The sequence below is a fragment of the Bombyx mandarina genome, chromosome 11, assembly GCF_030267445.1.
Source record: "Bombyx mandarina strain Sakado chromosome 11, ASM3026744v2".
NCBI lineage: Eukaryota > Metazoa > Arthropoda > Insecta > Lepidoptera > Bombycidae > Bombyx > Bombyx mandarina.
In genome coordinates, this window is record NC_143218.1 from 19,476,442 (window position 1) to 19,496,351 (window position 19,910).

General features: G+C 38.1%; 3 protein-coding genes across 3 annotated transcripts; 2 read left to right on the plus strand and 1 right to left on the minus strand.

Moving 5' to 3' along the window:
- Window positions 1-1,173: 1,173 nt before the first annotated feature.
- Arpc1 (Actin-related protein 2/3 complex, subunit 1A) lies at window positions 1,174-5,936 on the plus strand. The gene is made up of 3 exons (XM_089731189.1): window positions 1,174-1,338; window positions 1,490-1,583; window positions 4,476-5,936. The coding sequence occupies exons 2-3, from the start codon at window positions 1,511-1,513 to the stop codon at window positions 5,525-5,527; spliced, it is 1,125 nt and encodes a 374-aa protein (XP_089587315.1). The 5' UTR covers window positions 1,174-1,338; window positions 1,490-1,510; the 3' UTR covers window positions 5,528-5,936.
- Sec71 (ADP ribosylation factor guanine nucleotide exchange factor Sec71) lies at window positions 5,544-13,431 on the minus strand. Its single transcript, XM_028178875.2, has 3 exons — window positions 13,037-13,431; window positions 7,384-12,257; window positions 5,544-6,173 (listed from the first exon to the last, which is right to left on the minus strand). Exons 1-3 carry the CDS (start codon window positions 13,158-13,160, stop codon window positions 6,036-6,038), a joined length of 5,136 nt encoding a protein of 1,711 aa, XP_028034676.1. The 5' UTR covers window positions 13,161-13,431; the 3' UTR covers window positions 5,544-6,035.
- A 26-nt stretch (window positions 13,432-13,457) lies between these two features.
- On the plus strand, window positions 13,458-18,783 carry Bub3 (mitotic checkpoint protein Bub3). The gene is made up of 4 exons (XM_028178881.2): window positions 13,458-14,373; window positions 15,325-15,549; window positions 16,718-16,988; window positions 17,895-18,783. Exons 1-4 carry the CDS (start codon window positions 14,161-14,163, stop codon window positions 18,182-18,184), a joined length of 999 nt encoding a protein of 332 aa, XP_028034682.1. The 5' UTR covers window positions 13,458-14,160; the 3' UTR covers window positions 18,185-18,783.
- Window positions 18,784-19,910: the final 1,127 nt, after the last annotated feature.

A 19,910-nucleotide genomic window follows, 5' to 3' on the forward strand; every position in this document is an offset into this window, starting at 1 on the left:
GGCTCATCGGTGTAGTTTACGACTCGGTCGGTTCGATCTTCTTTTTTGTCTATAATTAATTATTTTTTGAAGATATTCGATTCGTAGTAATCGAATGTTACTTTTTTCAATTACCAGCTTCCGATTATTTTCTGTTTTTTTTTTCCATCTGAAGCCTAGCTCTTTCATAATTCGTCGTAAACTTCATTCCGAGCCATTAAAATGTATATCTTCTTTAAATTTTTCGAAGCCTTTTTATTACAGATTGAACGAAACTATCCATTCCGGTAACTTTCTTCTTCCATGATCTTTTCTTACCCGGAGTCCCAAGCACGATGAGCAAGCCAGAGCCTTTAGCTTCGTTAATAATGCACCTAACAGTACTCACTGATGTTTTTGTTGCTTCCGAAGTCTGTTTTACTTTTTCCATAATATCATTCTTCCCCTGTTTTATAATGAAGCAATATACGTCGTACACAATTTTTCTACCCTTTCTTTTGAATACTCCACCAGTTTGTCGCGGCATAGTGTATTTTTTATAAAAAATCAACAAACACTCAACAAATAGCAATGGCAACAAAGTCAACAAGCAATTATAAGAAAATATAACTTAACGATTAATAACGATAGATTTTTCACTGTACGCAAGCGTACTTTACGCAAGGTTCGACTGATCTACCAATAACGCGCTCGATACGATTTCCCCTGCCGTCGCGCCTCACCCTCACCACCAAAGTGATCTAAAATTCGGTTCTGCGCAGCCAAGGTCATTTGCTCACGATGTTTGCCGGTTACTATACACATATTTCATATTTTGCATACATTTATTCAACTAATAAAAATAGTAAATTAAACAAAAAACGAGTAATTTCGAAAGAGAACAAACATGTTTTATATAAGAACAATCGAAAATGAATATTTACGAGTCATTAAGGATGAAAAAGTATTAAAAATTGCATTAGAGGGGCTAACTTGTAGGTATATTTCAAAATTTTTTTTTTAAATAAATAAATGCAGAACAAACAATTATTAACAGTGAACAATCATGAACAAATGATGAACAAACGAATTAATAGAGAATAAGTATAAAATAGGAAAAAAAAAATTTTTTGAGGGGCTAACTTCATTCACCTGAAAAATTGTACAAAAAAAAAAAGGTCTATGGCATAGATTATACACTTAATATATTTGAGAGTCTATGGCTAAAACTGTACCAAAAAAAGGTCTTTTAATTTTGAGGAATAATATTCCTGAGTTTTAATTAAACTTATTTTACTCATAGAAATTCGCGTTGACTGACCAGAGTCCGCGAATTTCTAGTCGTATCGCCCCAACTATTACAATTTCACAAGAACTCAGGTAAATAATAATTAAGTTTGAATATTAAACAGTGCATTAACCTACGTTTATTAAACTGTGAACTTTAATAATAACAAAGGCGGATGAATTGGACAGTGTTATACTTTTATATTATTATATAGTTAATAGTAAAATATATACCAATTTACAGGAATTTAAAGTGAAATAGAAAATGGCACAAACGTTAACTTTTGGTGACTCATGCGCGCCGATAACATGTCATGCATGGAACAAGGATAGAAGTCGTGAGTACCTAACGTCACTAATACAAATTCAACAACTATTAATGACATAAAATCATGTGTTCTTAATTTATAAAGTAAAAAGCAGAAGTGTCTCCTTTTATTTTGGATCCAGAAAATTCTCCAGTGTATGTGTTAAGGCCTGTGATCTCACCCCTCAAACCAGTATGACTGCTTTTGGGAATTAACATACACAAGTTGGTGATATCTAGATGCACAATGACTGAACGGTCGAAGGATCAGTTGAACGGTCGTTTGTTCTATTGTCGTCTTATATGAGAATGATCAATTCGTTCTTTTTCTTCTTTTTGTGTCTTTCTTTAAGGACGTCAAAAAATTTACTGCATCACTGCTAGTCACGTACGCCCTCGTTCCATTTCTTTTTGAATTCTTTTCAAATCTCAGTCTTAGTCTGTGTCTATCTCTTAGTCATTGTAGGTCTTATGTCCTGTCAAAGAGGTTGCACGCCACGACAATGACACAATACAGGGCGTATTACTACCAGCTTTTATGGATGAGTTAAGGGAGATTAGTAAAGGCAGCTAAAGGAGATAGGTGTCATATCACTATCTCCAGATAGATGGTAGAATAGAGTATTAATACTGGGAGCCCAGAGCTCACAGAACAAAACTATATATTGAGTGAAGAACATGCATTGAAAAATAATAGCAAAAGCAATATTATAAACAAAAAATAGTAATTTATTACTAATTTACATTATTCAGCTGTTCTTGCAATTCACATGGTGCAAAATAGAAGAAAAAAAAATACATTTTCCATTTACTTCAGCTATGAGTGCCAAGCTTAAAGTAGTTTCAATATTTGTTTTAAACAGATTGTTGTTGTTGTTGAAAGTGAAATTATATCAAAGTGAAATAACTGTTGCATGTTGAATGTACGACATGTTTAAATACCTATGTAGGGAGCCAAGTTCTCATACACGACTAAATGCAGCTCCACATTGTATGATGCCTAAGTTATATTACCTGACCTTTTGTACTTGTCAGTATCATTGTAAATTTTTGTATTGAAGTGCTTAGTGTGATTATTTTCATTCAGTGTGTTCTGTAAAATTGATCTGACGAATACAAGTCATAACAACCTTGCCATTGTTGTATCTTCTGTGCCCTGCTTCATGTTAGATATGTATTTAGAATATTAAACTTTAAGAGTCTGAAGGCCTAGTACAACTAGCCACTTCACCTACTTTAAAACTGTTACAGGACAGCCAAAAATATAAATCCAATTTAGATATCCCAATTAAATTCTTTAATAGTTATGTGAAAAACATGCAGAATCATGATATGTATCTAACATATCATGGTTCTGCATGTTTTTGCCACAAATAAATCTGTTAAATAATACTGTTTGCAGACTGGAATTAGACGTCAATTATTCATTCCAGTGAACTATTCCTATTAAGTGAGCAAATTGATCAAATTCACATAACTATGTTTGATATTGAGGCTTGGTGAACTTTCAAGTTCATAATTTTCTAATCCCAGAATAGTTATTATTGCAATGAAAATTTTTCTACCTCATGTCTGAGAGTGACCGGTGGAATTTATGTTGCTAAGACTGTTCACTGTTTAGTTATTATTTGGCAAACATCACCAGTACCAATAATAAGTCAGTAAGACCCTAAACCTGTCTGCTCTTTTTGGCTGTTTTATGTTATATAATTTACCTTTATGTTGTTGTAACTCTGATCCTAGGACACGATTCTGGAGTCTCTTGAACAACTGACAATCTAAACTTTTATATAGCCTAGCTGGCTGAATGAAGTCCCAACTTACTGCTGATAAATACCAGTCTATAGAAATCACAATGTGAATGCTGTCTTTGTTAGGTCCAAGTCCAAGACCTGTGGAAGGTCTGCAGGAGAAAGCCACATTCGGGTTGCCACCAGTGCAAGCATCTGGATGATGACCCTCAGCACGCGCTCGGATCATGCCCGCGTTGGGAGCACTCGCGGCGAGATCTCAGCAGTGCCGGAGAAGTCTTGCAGGCTGTCATCGCCTGCATCTTGGAGGACCAGAGCTCGTGGGAGGCCATGGCCAGGTTTTGTGACCTGGTCATGGTGTTCCGTGAGGCTGAGCAGTGCAAAAGGGAGTGGGATCCCACTTTGGCTCCTCAGAGCAGAAGGCGGGGTGGGCGGCGCGGCCGAGAAGCTCCCACTCGGTCCCCATAGAGCCTGGTACTCGACTGTCGATTAGGTGGTGAGGCGGTGCAAGGTGGCTCCTATGCGCCACCTACTCTGTGTCTCCCGAAACGACGTCCTTCGGGATATTCCCGGAGATGAACTTCCGTGGTATCACCAGGACGGGTACCGGCGAAGGCGGAATTCGGCGCGCACTGTGGTACCGTAGGTTTGGTGTAGCCATTGTTAGAGTTTTACGGGGCTTAATTGGGGGAGGTGGAGGACCTTGGCCTTCCATGTCTCCTTCTTCCTCTCTGGAGGCGACGAAGTCCGACATACACCCGGTCTGGTACCCCCATCGACCATAATCGTAAACGGATTCCCCAGCATTAAATAAAAAGTCTGATATAGTAATTATGCAAATCAAAATATTTTTTTTCGGTTCCTGGCATATAATATTATAACAGCAGCATTATCGCATAGCTCGATACCAAGAAACTTCTGTGTTATGCTATGACTAGAATAATTGACATGATTAATCTTACATTGTGTTTAAAATGAGGCCAATGTCTAACAGAAACTACATTCTTCAAAATAATCCCACAAACCATCAGGAAGATTTTGACATTATTGTCATTTTTGAAATAATATGTGATGTCTTTAATAAGATGTGATTTTGCTTCAACAATGAATATTATCTCATGATACTTTTCTGTCCCAATACCTACTAATATATCGCTCTATTTTTATTCTAGAAATTGCATTCTCACCAAACAATAATGAAGTTCACATATACAAGAAGGAAGGAAATGACTGGAAGCAAACAAACAACCTTGTGGAACACGACCTTAGAGTGATGGGGATTGATTGGGCTCCCAACACCAACCGTATTGTTACGTGTTCTGTTGACCGTAATGCTTACGTCTGGACTCAAGGAGATGATGGGAAATGGGCAACTACTCTTGTTCTTCTGCGTATCAACCGAGCAGCGACTTGCGTGAAATGGTCTCCCATGGAGAACAAGTTTGCTGTCGGGTCAGGAGCTAGATTGATATCAATTTGCTATTTTGAGAAGGAAAATAATTGGTGGGTGTCTAAACATATTAAGAAGCCCATTCGTTCTACTGTGACATCTATTGATTGGCATCCCAATAACATTTTGCTCGTCGCTGGCTCTGCTGACTTCAAAGTACGAGTCTTCTCTGCCTATATCAAGGATATCGAAGATCAGCCTGGACCGAATGTGTGGGGCTCTAAGTTGCCTTTAGGACAACTGTTAGCAGAGTTTCCCAATTCGCCTTCAGGTGGCGGTTGGGTCCACAGCGTTTCCTTCTCTGCGGACGGAAATAAAGTTGCCTGGGTCGCCCACGACAGCTCAATCAACGTAACCGATGCTACTAAAGGAAGGGCTGTCATAAAACTAAAGACTGAATACCTGCCATTCTTGGGATGCAGTTGGATCACCAACAATTCCCTGATAGTAGCAGGCCACAGCTGCATTCCGTTATTGTACTGCCACGACGGTGACGATATTAAGTACGTCGCCAAACTCGACAACACTCAGAGGAAGGAGTCCGGGGGACTGTCTGCTATGAAGAAGTTCCAGTCCTTGGATCGTCATGCTCGTATCGAGACCAGCGATACGTTCTTGGACTCGATACACCAGAACGCTATCTCGTGCATCAATATTTACAAAGGAACTAAATCGCACACTAACAAGTTCAGTACTTCAGGTCTCGACGGCCAGCTCGTCATATGGGACTTGGACACTTTGGAGAGGTCATTTGAAGGAATCAAGATTGTCTAAATAAAAACTGTATACGTTATTTTATTTATTTATTTATGCAATTAATAATCAGTTTGAAACGAGTTCCGAAGTCACTCAACAAATATATAAATGGAGAAAGCGGTGAATATATCGCGATCACAGTCTCATCAGTCTAGCGTAAAAATAAATCAAAGCAATCCAGAGTGAATTCAGCTCGTAAAAATTTAAAACTTTCAAATATACAGAACAAACAATAAATTATAGATACAACTTGTTTTATTATTATACATTTTTTTTATACTTTTGACAAATCAAACAGTTAATATATTTTGTAAATTAAAGAATAAGATTACTACAATACGCCCTATAATTACAATAGATCACTTTTAATACTACTGAAGTACGTTTTGCTGTCAATATAACATTAAATTTTATTGAAATAACGAAATGTATTGTTTTAATTAACTACATAATAATAATAATAACATCAAGTCATACTTTATTACACTAAACTATAAGGCCATCTTGTCGAGTTAATTAGTAGCGCTCATTGTGTGGGGATGATTCTGAAGACCGGTCCGATCCTAATGAATACTCTGCGGAGAACCGAGCGCAGTTCGGGCTTCAAGTCGAAGCACGTGATCTCGCACAGCAGCGGGTAGTAGCTGGACACGTGCGCCGCGAACTGGAGACAGGGAAAGCTTCGTATTAATAGTTTTTTTTATTGCTTAGGTGGGTAGATGAGCCCACAGTTCACCTGGTGTTCAATACTGGAGCCTATAGATATCTGCAACGTAAATGCCGCCAACCACCTTGAGACATGAGTTCTAAGTTCTCAGTTTTTACAGTACAACGGTTGCCTCACTCTTCAATCCGAAACGCATTACTGCTTCACGGCAGAAATAGGCAAGGTGGTGGTGCCTACCCGTGCGGACTCCAAGAGGTCCTACCAGCAGTAATTGTGCGCATTTATGTCTCTTGCACGATGAAGGAATGCGATAATTGAGTAACTACTGGCGGTAGGGCGTCATGTGACACGGGTAGCAGTCGTGCGTTCTGCTTTCAAGGGTGGGTCGTTATACTACACAATCGAGACATATATCGTGTTTAAAAATGAACGGTGACTATTTTATTGTGATGGTTGTGGGCTCCAGTAATCACCTGACACCAAACGGGCCGGAACTGCCATTGGTAATGAATTTAGGCCCCACCCCCAGGTGACGTCAAAGTGAGGGTATGATTACGTCGTAACATTTTGAAAGTTAAGTATAGGAAAGAGGCTCGTGCACACTGCTATAATAGTTAAGAGAGTAGTAGTTTCTTTAATAAAATAAACTCTATCAGACTTTTCATAGCTGTAAAAAATAATACCTAGCGGGACTCAATCGCTTCTACCAGATGGATGGTAAAAGCGACTGCCTTTAGCAATTAAAAATATAATTCCATTTTTTTAAGCCAATGGCGAATGAGAAATAAGCCTTAACATGATTAGGATTATGTTTTAAAATCATTTATGTTTCATAAGCCCGCTCGTGTTAGCAGTTCGTACAGCTGAATAGCTCGGCAACGTGTGTAATTAATAATGCAAACTAATAATAGTACGAAGTTTAATGTCAACAATATTGAATGCGCAGCTTTTGTTCCTCAATAAATAAAAGTTATCATTTACTTACTTTTAAGGTCGTTTTATCGTAGTTTTTAACAGTTATTTTTGATTGTTCAAAGACTGGCAAACATAAAATACTAATTAAGCTTATCGTGCACTAGAGCTCTAATCTTGATAAAATGGATACGAATGTAATCCTTTCATTGTAGCGACAAGTAACAAATTGTCTTCGGTATTGAATCTTTAAGAGCAAGGAAGACTATTAAATTAAATGAAATAAAAGACTTACTCTTTCGTCCGGCATCTTAAGTATTCTGGTGAGGATCAACAACAGAATTGAAGTCCAAGCATCTCTGTGCGCTTCGCTCGTTACCCCTGCGAAGTACTCGAGAGCCTCGCAGCATATGGTGATAAGGCTCTTCTGTACCGCCGGCCAGTGATCTTGGCGTGACTCATCTCCGTACATCTTAAGCAGTATTCGCAGAACGCATGCTAACGACTGAGTCTCTTGTTTCAGCATGTTAGGTTTAACGGAACCTTTAAAATTAGCTTTCCAAAGGACATTACGTTGCGCGTTGTTGGTGTTGAAGGTTTTTGCAAATCGGTGACTGCACATCAGACACTCCACGAGGCGCAACAGATGTGGCGAGCTCAGCAGCCTGTACATGCCTTGCTCCTCCCGCTGGCATTCCTGCTCCGCCCCAGGGGCGTTACCAGTCAACTCGGCCGCGGCCAGAGCCAACGTTTCGGCGTCTTCTTTCCTCGACGTGGCGGGAAAGAAAACGATATTGTCTATTGTTTGAATTAATTCGAGTTGCACGACGCATTTGATCAACAAACTGTTGAAGACGCGATTGGAAGACTTTACCTCGTCACCTACTTGCGGCTTCTTCAGGATGCCGTGACGAACGTGAGGTGTTTCATTGTCGTCACTTTCATCCGGTTTCCAAGTCAACAAGGTTGTCGGTAAAGTACTGTTGAATATGTCTAACATTATCTGGCACGTCTTGCTCCAGGTATCTTCGTTGAACTTACTTCCGTTGGATATGACTAGATTTTCCAAGCAATTGGTGCCAGAGCGCGCTAGTTGTTCGTTGTCTTGCTGTACACACCAATGTAACTGGGCGTACAATTGTTCAAGCAACAGAGAACCAAGAATGTCAAAATACTGCGTGAAAACATCTACGATTGCGTACAGCGCGTGGTTGCATGTTGTAGTCATCCATTCGTTTTTTTCCAATTGATGTTCAGGTAATTTCATATTGTCAAATATTCTGAAAAGTATATTAAAGAGATCTCTCCACCAATGAGGACGGAATGAATCGCCGTGAGTTTTAATAATTTCAAATAGGACTGTGAGTCCACGAGTGCGGACGTCGAGTTTGCAACGGCTGACGACGCATGACAACGAAAATAGAAGAGGAAACCAACCCCTTAGCCACACTCTATCTTCTTCCGGAGCGCCAGGTTCGCCCTCTAGTCCCGCGTGTTCTGCAAAGAGCTGCGGCGATGTACCAACCGCTGTAGCACAGGATCGCACGAGCCTTATAGCTTCCATAGATGTGTCTGGGAACTTTGCATTACAGGCAAATTCCGATAAACATTTTACAGCATCTTGAAACGAATCGATCATCGCTGAGAATTGTTTTTCATACAATTCAGATATAATTTTTCCGGTTGTCTGGAATGCCAGATCAACAATTGCTTCGTCCTGATCGCCTGCTGCTAAGTGAAACACGGAGAAAATATTCTTCCAGCCTGATTTGATATTAGGCGCTTGCGAGTTCACCATCTGAGCAATACATCTTACTACCATATCTCTTATAGTTGGTGAGCTATTTTTTTTCATTATGTGCTCAAAAGGTCTTAGAAAGTCTTTCTGAAACTTGAAATTGGCAAACTCTCCTTTCTCTATAAATTTCATGGATAATTGTCTTAAGGAATCCACAGCGAAAAATGCGATATCTTCGTTACTACTGCAACCGACTTTATTGAAATGGTCACCGAGAACTTGCCATATTCGAGACCACTGCAGTCTGATGCGGCCCATGTTGTAATAGGAAATTTCAACTATTTTTTGCAACGAAAACATGCGAGGGTTATTGGGGTGGCTCAGTTCATCAAGCGATACCTGACATAATGCTTTCACGAAATCGACAATTGCGTCACCATCGAGTCTGGTGGAACCGGTGAATATTCTGTCGACGGCGACTACTACACTCTGCGAGCTTGTTTCACCGATATGTTCTTTGACACTCGGGTCTAAAGCAATCAAGCTGAATTTCAAAGAATCGGGTTGTGGTTTTATACCGGAACCAGATAGGAATTGAGGCCGCACTCCAGTTCCTATGAGCTGAGCTAATTCTAATTGTGAAATGCATTTCACTACATCGAGCCAGCTCGAGCCCAAATAGTTGCCGTCGGTGTGAGCGACCGTTATCAGAGTTTTTATTGTGTCGATGTTTTTAGCCTTCATCTCTGTGATCGGAGAGTTAGCAGTGAGCAGCGTAAAACGTGCGAGAGCTTGTACGTATGCGTCTCTTTCTAGGCTCATATGGAATATACATGCGATCCTAATAGCACATCTAATGCCATCTAAGCATAATGCAGCGATTTCAGGGTCATCGCAATCTTGAAGGCCCACCGAGAAAGCCGCCAAGAATGGAGTCCAAGCCATTTTAAACATTGGACGAACGTGCTCGACGTGTTTCGCGGTGGTGAATGGAGTTTGAACGTGCGAAACAGATTCCATTAAATTCTTTGCGGCTGTTGAGATCTGTTCCATTTCCATGTTCCAAATGAATTTACGTTTCTTTTCGTTGGCGATCATGTGTTTCCCAGGCTTCGATGTGTTTTTCATTTTTATTTCGTGTCCGGCTATTTCGTCATAGATCTGCGATAAATATTCACGAGGTAAATCATTGTTATCACTTATGCCACTGTTCAGTTTAATGTATTGTTCCTTTGTCATCTTATTTTTAACTTGAGGCGAATGCAAATCGGTAGTTAGCATAATTATGGAAAATGCTAATACGTATACTGTGTCTGCACTCATAAATAGCGTATTTGTAGGATTACATTCGCAATAGCGTGACGCGAACTTCTCCATCAAGCGATCAATCTTCTGTGCTTCTCCGGGTAATCGGAACCCTTCTAAGAAATGTCTCAATGCGGCTACAATATCCATGTTGGTGAATTCCATTGAATCAACATATGAATACATAACTTCTTTGGAATGATCGTCATTTTCTCCTAAGTACTCGCCGATAAATGTTTTGTCTAGTCTTTCGTCCGTAAGGAGCCACTCGGCAATTTCTTTAGTAGAAGTGCCCAGTAAGCCTTGTTCTTGTAAAAATGCAACACCTTTCTTAGGTTTTCTATTGAAAAGATCGATCCCGGTCTCCCATACTTCTTTCTGTTGTTTCAATACTTCAAACTGTTCTGGCGAATCTAAAGTTTCTCTGTTTCCTATATTACTCGATCCTGTTGATACTAAGCTAAGGCTTGAACCTCCATGGGACTTAATACTATGATGATCTGTTTCTTCTTTAACAGTTCTTTCGCCTAATGTTGTCTGTAAGTTCGGATTTATATAAAGTTCTTTGCTCCATTCCACCATGCATTTTAGAATGGATACTAAACATTCAAGTCCTCTTATCCTCATGGACTTTTCTTGGTTTGGGGTTGCTCCCAGTTCCAGAGCCTGACGACCTTGAGCAATTTTCGAAACATCGTTTACTAGTCGTTGGAACAGGTTTGCCGCTGATAAATCACAGTCGTAATTTACGTAGATATCTACAACGCTTTGGGCATCACCACAGATCCTTGTCAAAGCCTGAATAACCATCCATTTATGTTCAAAAGACGAACTCGAAGTTTCCAAGATATTCATGAAAATTTCTTTGAAGAAGACTTCAACCTGCTTCTTTAAATGGACCTTGAAGTTTTGTAAAAGAGCAAGGAATATCGCAAGTGATAGTTCAAATACTTCGGGTACAGAACTAACTCCATTTTTAGATAACGCTACACATAGATATTGCTTGATAGCGGTGATAAACATCTCGTTATTTCTAAATACTGGACCGGCATTTTGTAATATAGAAAGTAGTAAATGGAGGGATAAAATTTTAGATCTTAATTCATGGGATTTAGGATCGGGAGTACCTTCTGGCAATGGCTTCATAGATAGTTTGCAAAGCGCTCTGAAAACCAAGAAAGCGTCTTTTTGAAGGACATGAGTGAACTTTGCTGTTACTGAATTGTCATTTTCAGATGCTACGTCAACGCTTTCTTGTGACGGTATTCGAGTAATTGATGGTTCGGAATTTACTTGACCATTTATTTCATGAGAAACACTAGAGCTGTCTTGAGAATCCGAAGGATTTTCATTATTGTCTGGAATGTTTTGCTCTTCAACTGTTTTCTTTATGGCAATGTCTATTGCATTGTCAATAACTGAATCGACTATTTGCTTAGCAATTATCTTTGCTTCCAATACTTCATCTATTTGTTCAGCCTGCGGTGAATCTGGTTCCTTAATCTCTTCGCTGGCTTGATTGTTTTGAGGTTCATCTGAGACAACAGTACCATTGGGCATTTTATGTATCTCGGATACAGTGCTAGGGCTGATATTTTCAGGTTCAAGGGCTTGATTTTCCATTTTCGTAAATATTACGTTCAGCATTTGGGTCAAGGTGGCTCTGGCTGTTGTCTGATTGATGAGATTTTTACTTGCTAAATAGATGTTGTAACAAGTACGGACTGCAAGAAGCACTGTACCTTCATGAACCTCGACATGTTGACTTGTGATAACAGTAAGAAGAGCTTTAATTATTTGAAGTTGAACCCCTTCATCAGTTTGAGGACCAGTGAAGCAACTGCAAATCGTTTCAACTATTCTGTCAATTAACAGTTTTCGAGGGGTTGTTGAATCAGGAATGTTTCCAGTGAGATGTCCATAGGCTATTAATTTTTGTAGACAGTCTAGGGCGGTAACAACAATTCTAGATGCTTTGCTCTGACATGCTAGCTCAAATGGTAGAAAGTATTTCTCTGCTGTGATGATGTTTGAAGAATCATTTTTGGGTAGCGGAAGAGTGCCTGAGGTTGGACTATCAGCAGTTTCTGATTGTCCACCGTTTTTTAGCTCAGTTTTGATTTCCTCTGAAAACAAATAATACAAAATAATTGAACACTCAATCCCTTATTAAGCATCAGAGAAATTTAAAATGCGTAAAATTTGATTATTAATTTGGACTTAAAATGTTGTCACATCAAACAGGTGAAGATGCAACTAATTCACCTTGAGACAAGGTTCTAAAAGTTGTCTATTGTATTATATATAGCTGTAATGTACTATGTAATGTCACTAAATTGTATTGTATTGTACCCCTTTCAAACCAAAATGGACAACTGTTTTGGGACATTAAATAATAAATGTTAATTGTTAATAAATAGATTTTAATTTATCAGGTAAGATAGGCAAACATGCTCATGGCAGAATATTAAATAGTCACTACATACATCTCCACTGGATTGCTGTAGAAATTGAAGTTTCAGTCAAATTTTAAACTACAATCTCAAAGCACTAATGGTTCAATTGTTCAGTTTGTCCTTCTGTGCCACAGTTTCTTTTAGTAATCATTTAATCAGACTTAACTCAGCTACCTGACTATAAAGTATGCAGTTATTGAAAAATTTGATGATCACCCATTAGATATAGCATCCATTGTTGGGTAAACATAACGGGCGATAATTTCACAATATAGGTACTCAATATTTAACTTGTAACAGAATTTCAAGGTCAGTAACATTCACAGTTAGCTCTTATTGAAACGTATTATCAATCGATATGTTTAATGCTTAACCTAATTAAGACAAGAGACACTACAATACGACCTTACAAATTAATATTACACTCTGAGTATAGTTACGCCACTTACCTAATGCGACTTCGCAAGATTTCTTCAACTGGCTGTGATAGGACCTTTTTATGTCCTTGTCAGCCAGTATCTTCTCTAAAGCTCTTACTATGAACATCTCTTTAGTTTTCAAATTGGTTTGCATCGTTATTTTATAAGGATATCACTCCATTCGTCCGTTTTTGGAGTCGACTTAGCTCCGCGGTTTTGATAAGGACATTTGTTTAATTTTACACGGGCACGGTTTTATCGTGATTGTTGTTACTAATTTGATTATTTGAATAGCACAAAAATAACATAACAAAACTTTAATATACTGTAGATTTTCTTAATTTCATTTCTAATATGCGATTCACAATAATTCACACCTCATCACAAACATGTCATGTCAATCGGAAGGATGTCAGCACAGACTAAGAAAGTAAGAAACGATACTAACTTCAGTCTTCAGTATTACGTTAATAGTGTGGTTTGTGCTATGACTCTGTATTTAATTTAAAATAATAACAAGTACAACTTGTTTAACAAATAAAGTATATATTTAAGCAGTGAGATAGAAAATTTGAAGATATATAAGTGTCGTCAAAATTTGAAGATATATAAGTGTCGTCAAAATTTCTAGTTCATTAAGTGGTTGGAGAATAGAAGGATATATTTTATTTTACTTGACTCTAGGTTATACAACCATTAAATTGTTAAGTGCTTAGCAGAGTAAAATAGTACACGAATATTGTCATGCAGCTCGAGCACTAGAACTACAATGTCAAAATGATCTGAAGTGTATAATGGTCTAATAGATGCAAACCAGATCAATTTTTTTGAACTACCTTATCTGCCACTCCAGTCATTATATACAAAAGCCCACTGAAGTTTACGTTTATTCTGGCTTATCTACTCAGATTATTTTCGAAGATCAAAAATCACCCTAAAAGGGTTAAAAAGTCTAGTTGCTAGTATCTGTAATTAATTAAGAGATATGTCAACTGTCAAGTTCTATGCCAAATGTGACCGTAGAACGATTGAAATTCAATTCACCAATAAAAAATTTGGATTCCAAATAACTTACGACTGGAATATTCTCAAATAAATAATTCTATTATAGTTTTAATTAGTGTTTTTATACCCCATACAAGATTGCTTCCACAATGACTGTCACACGGGTGGCGGAGTCGCGCACCGAGTTCAAATTAAAAAGCTTACCCGAAGACGCTATTTCGAGCGTTAAATTTGCACCGAAATCTAACCAGTACTTGCTGGTATCTTCATGGGACTGTTCTGTGAGGCTTTATGATGTGACCGCGAATATAGAAAGACATAAATACAATCATGAACTGCCGGTTCTTGATGTTTGTTTTCGGGTAAAAATTTTTGAAATTCTTAGCCTAAATAAAAAACAGCCAGTTTTTATCGAATTTTATCACTAAATTAAACTTATCTAACTTATTAAATTAATTTTATCACTAAATTATTAAATATTAATGTTAATATAGACACTTTTTTGTTGCTAATATTTGTAAGAAACAATGCTATCTACTAGGTGATCTTTTAGCTGTCTGGTGAAACTGGAAAGGCTTCCGGACCACCAGTCATACTTCTTTCCAAAAAAAGATGATGTTTTATTCTCTTTATCTATAATGTGAACAATTCTTCTAGAATCCAACAAAAATACAGTCAAAACCGTTTACTGCGACATCGCTTAATACAACATGCCGGTTATAATAACCTAGAACAAAGGTACCGGCTGTATGCCATATGACTGCCTTATTAAAAATATTGCTTTATACGACATTGGTAATAACGACATACCTCATAAAACGACCACATTTAACTAATATTTCAGAGAATTAGATCTGTTAGAACGACCGGCTAAGCTGTATTGTAAACAATTTGAATAGGTATCCACAATTTTTTAAAATCAGGAAAGAAAACAATAGGATTTAGTTTAGTGTAGGGTCTTTTCTAATTCTTAGAAACAAAACACGTGCATGCGGTAGTCAAAGCCCGCTTCTTCATATCTCTTCAGTTAGTTTGTTACTTATCTATACACAAGACACACCAAAACTTTGTGGAGTTATTTGTGAAACTTTCAAAATGTCGCAAAGAAAAAGAAAACAAATTAATATTGAATAAAAATCGCGTATTATGTAAATATATTTTTCCAATAATTCCCTATCGATTTGTTTGTACTTGCACGATACACATTAAACATCACCGGTTGTTACGACTATCGGTTTTTACGACTGAATATGAGTAGTCCCTTCGATGTCGTTATAACAGATTTTGACTGTATTCTTTAAATCTTTTTTCAGGATGCTGTTCATTCATATAGTGGTGGACTAGATCAGACTCTCAAAATGTATGATTTGAATGCTAGCACGGAGACTATCCTCGGAGAGCACAAAGGAGCTATACGCTGTGTAGAGTTCGCATCTGAACTTAATGCAGTGCTCACAGGAAGCTGGGATGGAACAGTCAAAATGTGGGATAGCAGAGTTCCAAACTGTGTCGGCACTTACAATCAGGGAAATGAACGGGTAATTTTGAAATCTCTCATATTACTAATGTTACATGGTTCTGCTGATGTTGGCAAATTAGTTAAGTCACACATAAGGAAGGTCACACGTTCAAATAGCCAATGCCATTTGTGGCAGTTGGCAGTAGCAGAAGTACATTTACTGAAGGGGGTGGTATCATATCTTAAGTTCCATGAACAAACTACAATCAAGTCTTTGAAACACATACATCAGCATAAATTGTCTACATACATATTTTTTATAATTTTATTTATGCTTAGATAGATCACAGAAGGCTGGGTATTAAGTGATAACTGAAACCTGTAGACATAACAATGGAAATGCTGCCAGGAACTAGAGAGATGGGCTCTAGGTCTCAGCTATAAAGTACAATAGCTTCAAACTGGAATGTAATGCTTTGTGACAGGAATATGTTAAGTGGACCTACCTTGTGGCTTCACATACCCTAACACCAGTAAGTATGCAAATGATCCTTCACTGTAGAATTCATTCATGAACATATCTTAAGTATGTATTTCATTAGAAAAACCTGGATATCTACAGGAGGTAGACAATTGCATCGCTTGACATGATGCACCATGCCTTTATTCTTCAGGCATAGTATAGGCAGAAAGTAGGCAGTAGGTAAAGAAAGTAGGTGGCTGCACAAGGCCCAAATATGAAATCAAAGCAAAATTGCAAATTGGCAAAAATGTGCAAAATTTTTAAATTGAGTATTTTTCAATTTTAACTTACATTATAAATGCGATACGTATTGCGATTGATGTCAGTGGCACAGCTAGTGCCTAATTATTTGCAAATGTATGTTATTCATCATAAGTTCTTCTAGGAAAGATTGGTTTTCCTTGCTAATAGAATAGCTCGAAAAGATTGTTTAAAGCCTGTATGACTAAACATAACCTTTATTTGCCTCAGCTAAATGCACTGTGGCAGATGAAAACACGATTTTGGTGAAACACATGACCCACAGATTATTATCTTTACAGGTTTGGGGTTCCCTTTCGTCAAAGGAGGCTACTCCAAAATATCTCTTTGTTCTAAATTTGTTGTTATAGTAAGATAACATTATGATGTATAAAATATAGAGGATATTTAGAAGAATATATAAATTTGTTTGCTGTAAGTCATGATTTTATAGATTTCAATTGAAATTAAATTGTTTTTTTAGGTATACACAATGAGCATAGTTGGCGAAAAGTTCGTAGTTGGTACATCGGGACGTAAAATATTTGTATGGGATGTTCGTAACATGGGGCATGTAAATCAAAGGAGGGAATCCTCACTCAAATATCAAACACGATGCATACGAGTGTTTCCCAATAAGCAGGGCTATGTACTCAGCTCAATAGAGGGACGTGTGGCGGTGGAGTATTTGGACAGTAATCCTGAGGTGCAGAAGAAGAAATATGCTTTCAAATGCCATCGGATTAAAGAAGGAGGTATGTTCTTTGATGAATAGGAAATAATTGTTACATAACTATTACAACCGACTTGTTTAATCATATTGCGTGGTAGGATTATACTGCTAATTGGACCCTAGGCCCTTATCTTAGAGAGGAGCTAAGAATGTATGATATGATAGTAATTCAGCTTATAGTAAGATAATACTCCTACTGAAGAGTATAATAATTCTCAATAGTAAAAGATGGCATTTATACATTCATTAATTTTTTTAGGCACTATTCATGCATTGGTGCAACCTACAGTATAACAATTATTTCCATGATGAAAGTATAACATTATGTAATCCTGCAACTTTTTCAACTAACAGGTTAAAACTTGAATATAGGCTGGTTTTTGTTTTAAATTTTAATGAGACCACATTTGTACCGGTAGATGCCATGCAATGTTCTGCTTGTAAAAAAAAAGATGTGTGGTGTCATGGGACAACGGATAGGAACGAAGTTCCTTATTATAAATATATTAATTTAAGGTTTAAAGAAAACAAAATTGGAGGTTTGGCAACAACCCATGGTCATTCGGTAACGTGCGAACTTATTGTGGTACATTTCATTCACGGTTGTTTGCATAAGAGCTAGTGTATTGCGCAAACGAACGCTCTGAGGTCGTGGTCAATGAATGATAAAAAAATGTTATTTTTTGTACATTATTACAAAGTTAAATCGTAGACTGTGTGTATTATTAATAAAAATCTTACGTTACAGACTTTTTTCCCGGTTAGGGTACCCCTCCGCATCGTCCCATAAGGAACTTCGTTCCAAAAAAACTTGCGAATTTACTCACAATTTCTTTATTTTTACACAGAGCTTGGTATATTGTTTGAACTGACATGTTGCATGTTTATCAAAAACGTAAAATATTGAAACATAGAAATACCGTTACAGGTCTAGAAAAGATATATCCAGTGAACGCGATCAGCTTCCACTCGGTGTACAACACGTTCGCGACGGGCGGCTCGGACGGCTACGTCAACATCTGGGACGGCTTCAACAAGAAGCGGCTGTGCCAGTTCCACCGCTACAACACCGCCGTCTCCGCGCTCGCCTTCTCGCACGACGGCTCCGCGCTCGCCATCGCCTGCTCGCAGCTCGACGACTCGCAGATCGAAGCCTCCAAGCCCGAAGACACCATCTACATACGATACGTCACGGACCAGGAAACGAAGCCTAAATGAGACGCGATCGCGTGATGGAGGTTGTGGCGGCCGAGCAGTGTGACGACGAAGGATCCCGGGGAAGAACGAGTCTTGCTACTTGAATAAAATGACAATTTTTAAGATTCCATTTCAGTTGTGAATATCGAAGGGTGACTACTTCCTGATTAAACATGATGTGATAAATGTATGTTGACGATCTGTGTACCTAGTGCGAGTTTTTTAACGTTCTCGATAGCGTAAAAGTTAACTCGAATTTGTACGGAGTTGGACCAGCGCCCCTGGCGGCAAACGTAGGCAAACATTATTGAGATCGTTAAAGAACTCCCACTAAGCACACTGATCACACAACAAAATGTTAACTAATATCGCTAATCAGACAGTGACGATGCGTCTTTCGTTATGCCTCTCGATTGTGAGGTTCAACCCGCGACAAACAACTCGATGCAGTTGATCACGGAGGACACATTTACACTCTCACTTAATGGATTATGGTACCTGTATTCGTCGACCGACATGCCGAAGGCATGATATTTATGATTAATGAGCCACAACCGACCATTGTGATTAAAAATAATATTAGTAATTAACTATGTTTAAGTAATAAAGTTTACATTGTCTCTTGTGTTTATTTTCCTAATAGGGTTGAACTTTATTTAATTTCTCGATATCAAATTATTTTGAGCCTTGAAGTCCGCTAACGAATACTTTTATGGACTTTTGACTCCAATTATTGACAAATAAATAAACGCTCATTTAAATACATAAATTGCAATAAATTATGATCTTACTTGTAATGTTATAAGGAAGGTTTTTAATTCCCTCGACGGAAAGATTGGCTCCAGGTCCATTCGTGGCATTCTTACTATCTGTAGTCTAGTCTGCCTGACTAGTGTGTATACGGATCACCTGATGGTAAGTGGTCTCTCATGACCGTCAAGCAGGATATAGCGAAGTGACTTTTTTGCTGATGGGACACATTAAGGCACAGGGTCGAATTGTTAATTGTATGGAAACCGTCTCTCATTTTGCTAATATAGTGTAAATATTAATGTCTTAATTCAATTTCTAACTACTGTGCATAACGATGAAATAAATGGATCAGATAACCGCATTCAACAGTCTACTGTACGTACGTAGTTGAGACTAAATAAGCCCTTCAAGTCTAAATTCATCATACTTTCGATTGCCGCAAATAGGTTCGACGCAGGTGGACGGAGATATAAGGGAAAGAAACAGCAGACTAAATAACTTATAACATTTTTGTAACGTTATTTGAAATCGTGATCAACCCTGTTTCATGGCGTTGTTTAAGATTTATTACATTTCATAACCCTCTTAATTTCGCATTTTAAGACCGCGGTTGACACGCGTTACATATACATATTTAGTGCAATTCACGTACCTACTTATTAACTTAAATAATTTAAGACTTTCTGTGAGAGAAACTTTTTTTATTTTATTAGGTGGAAATTGCGATCCTACTTGACTTCATTAACTATAGGCCTTTAGGTGCCTGTCATTCAACAATCCGCGCCCGAGCCTCCGAGGATGAGATACACCTCAACCGAAATAGGTGGATAGGTAGGTAGATAGGTAAATTGATGCGTTTTGCATCTCTTACCACTATTATCCTCACGGGACGCAGAATACGTACTCGGCGACGTTATGACTATGGAACTATAACGCTTAAGGGGTCAAGATTTAGGTTAGATCCATGTCCTCGGCTCGACGGCGACGGGTTGAT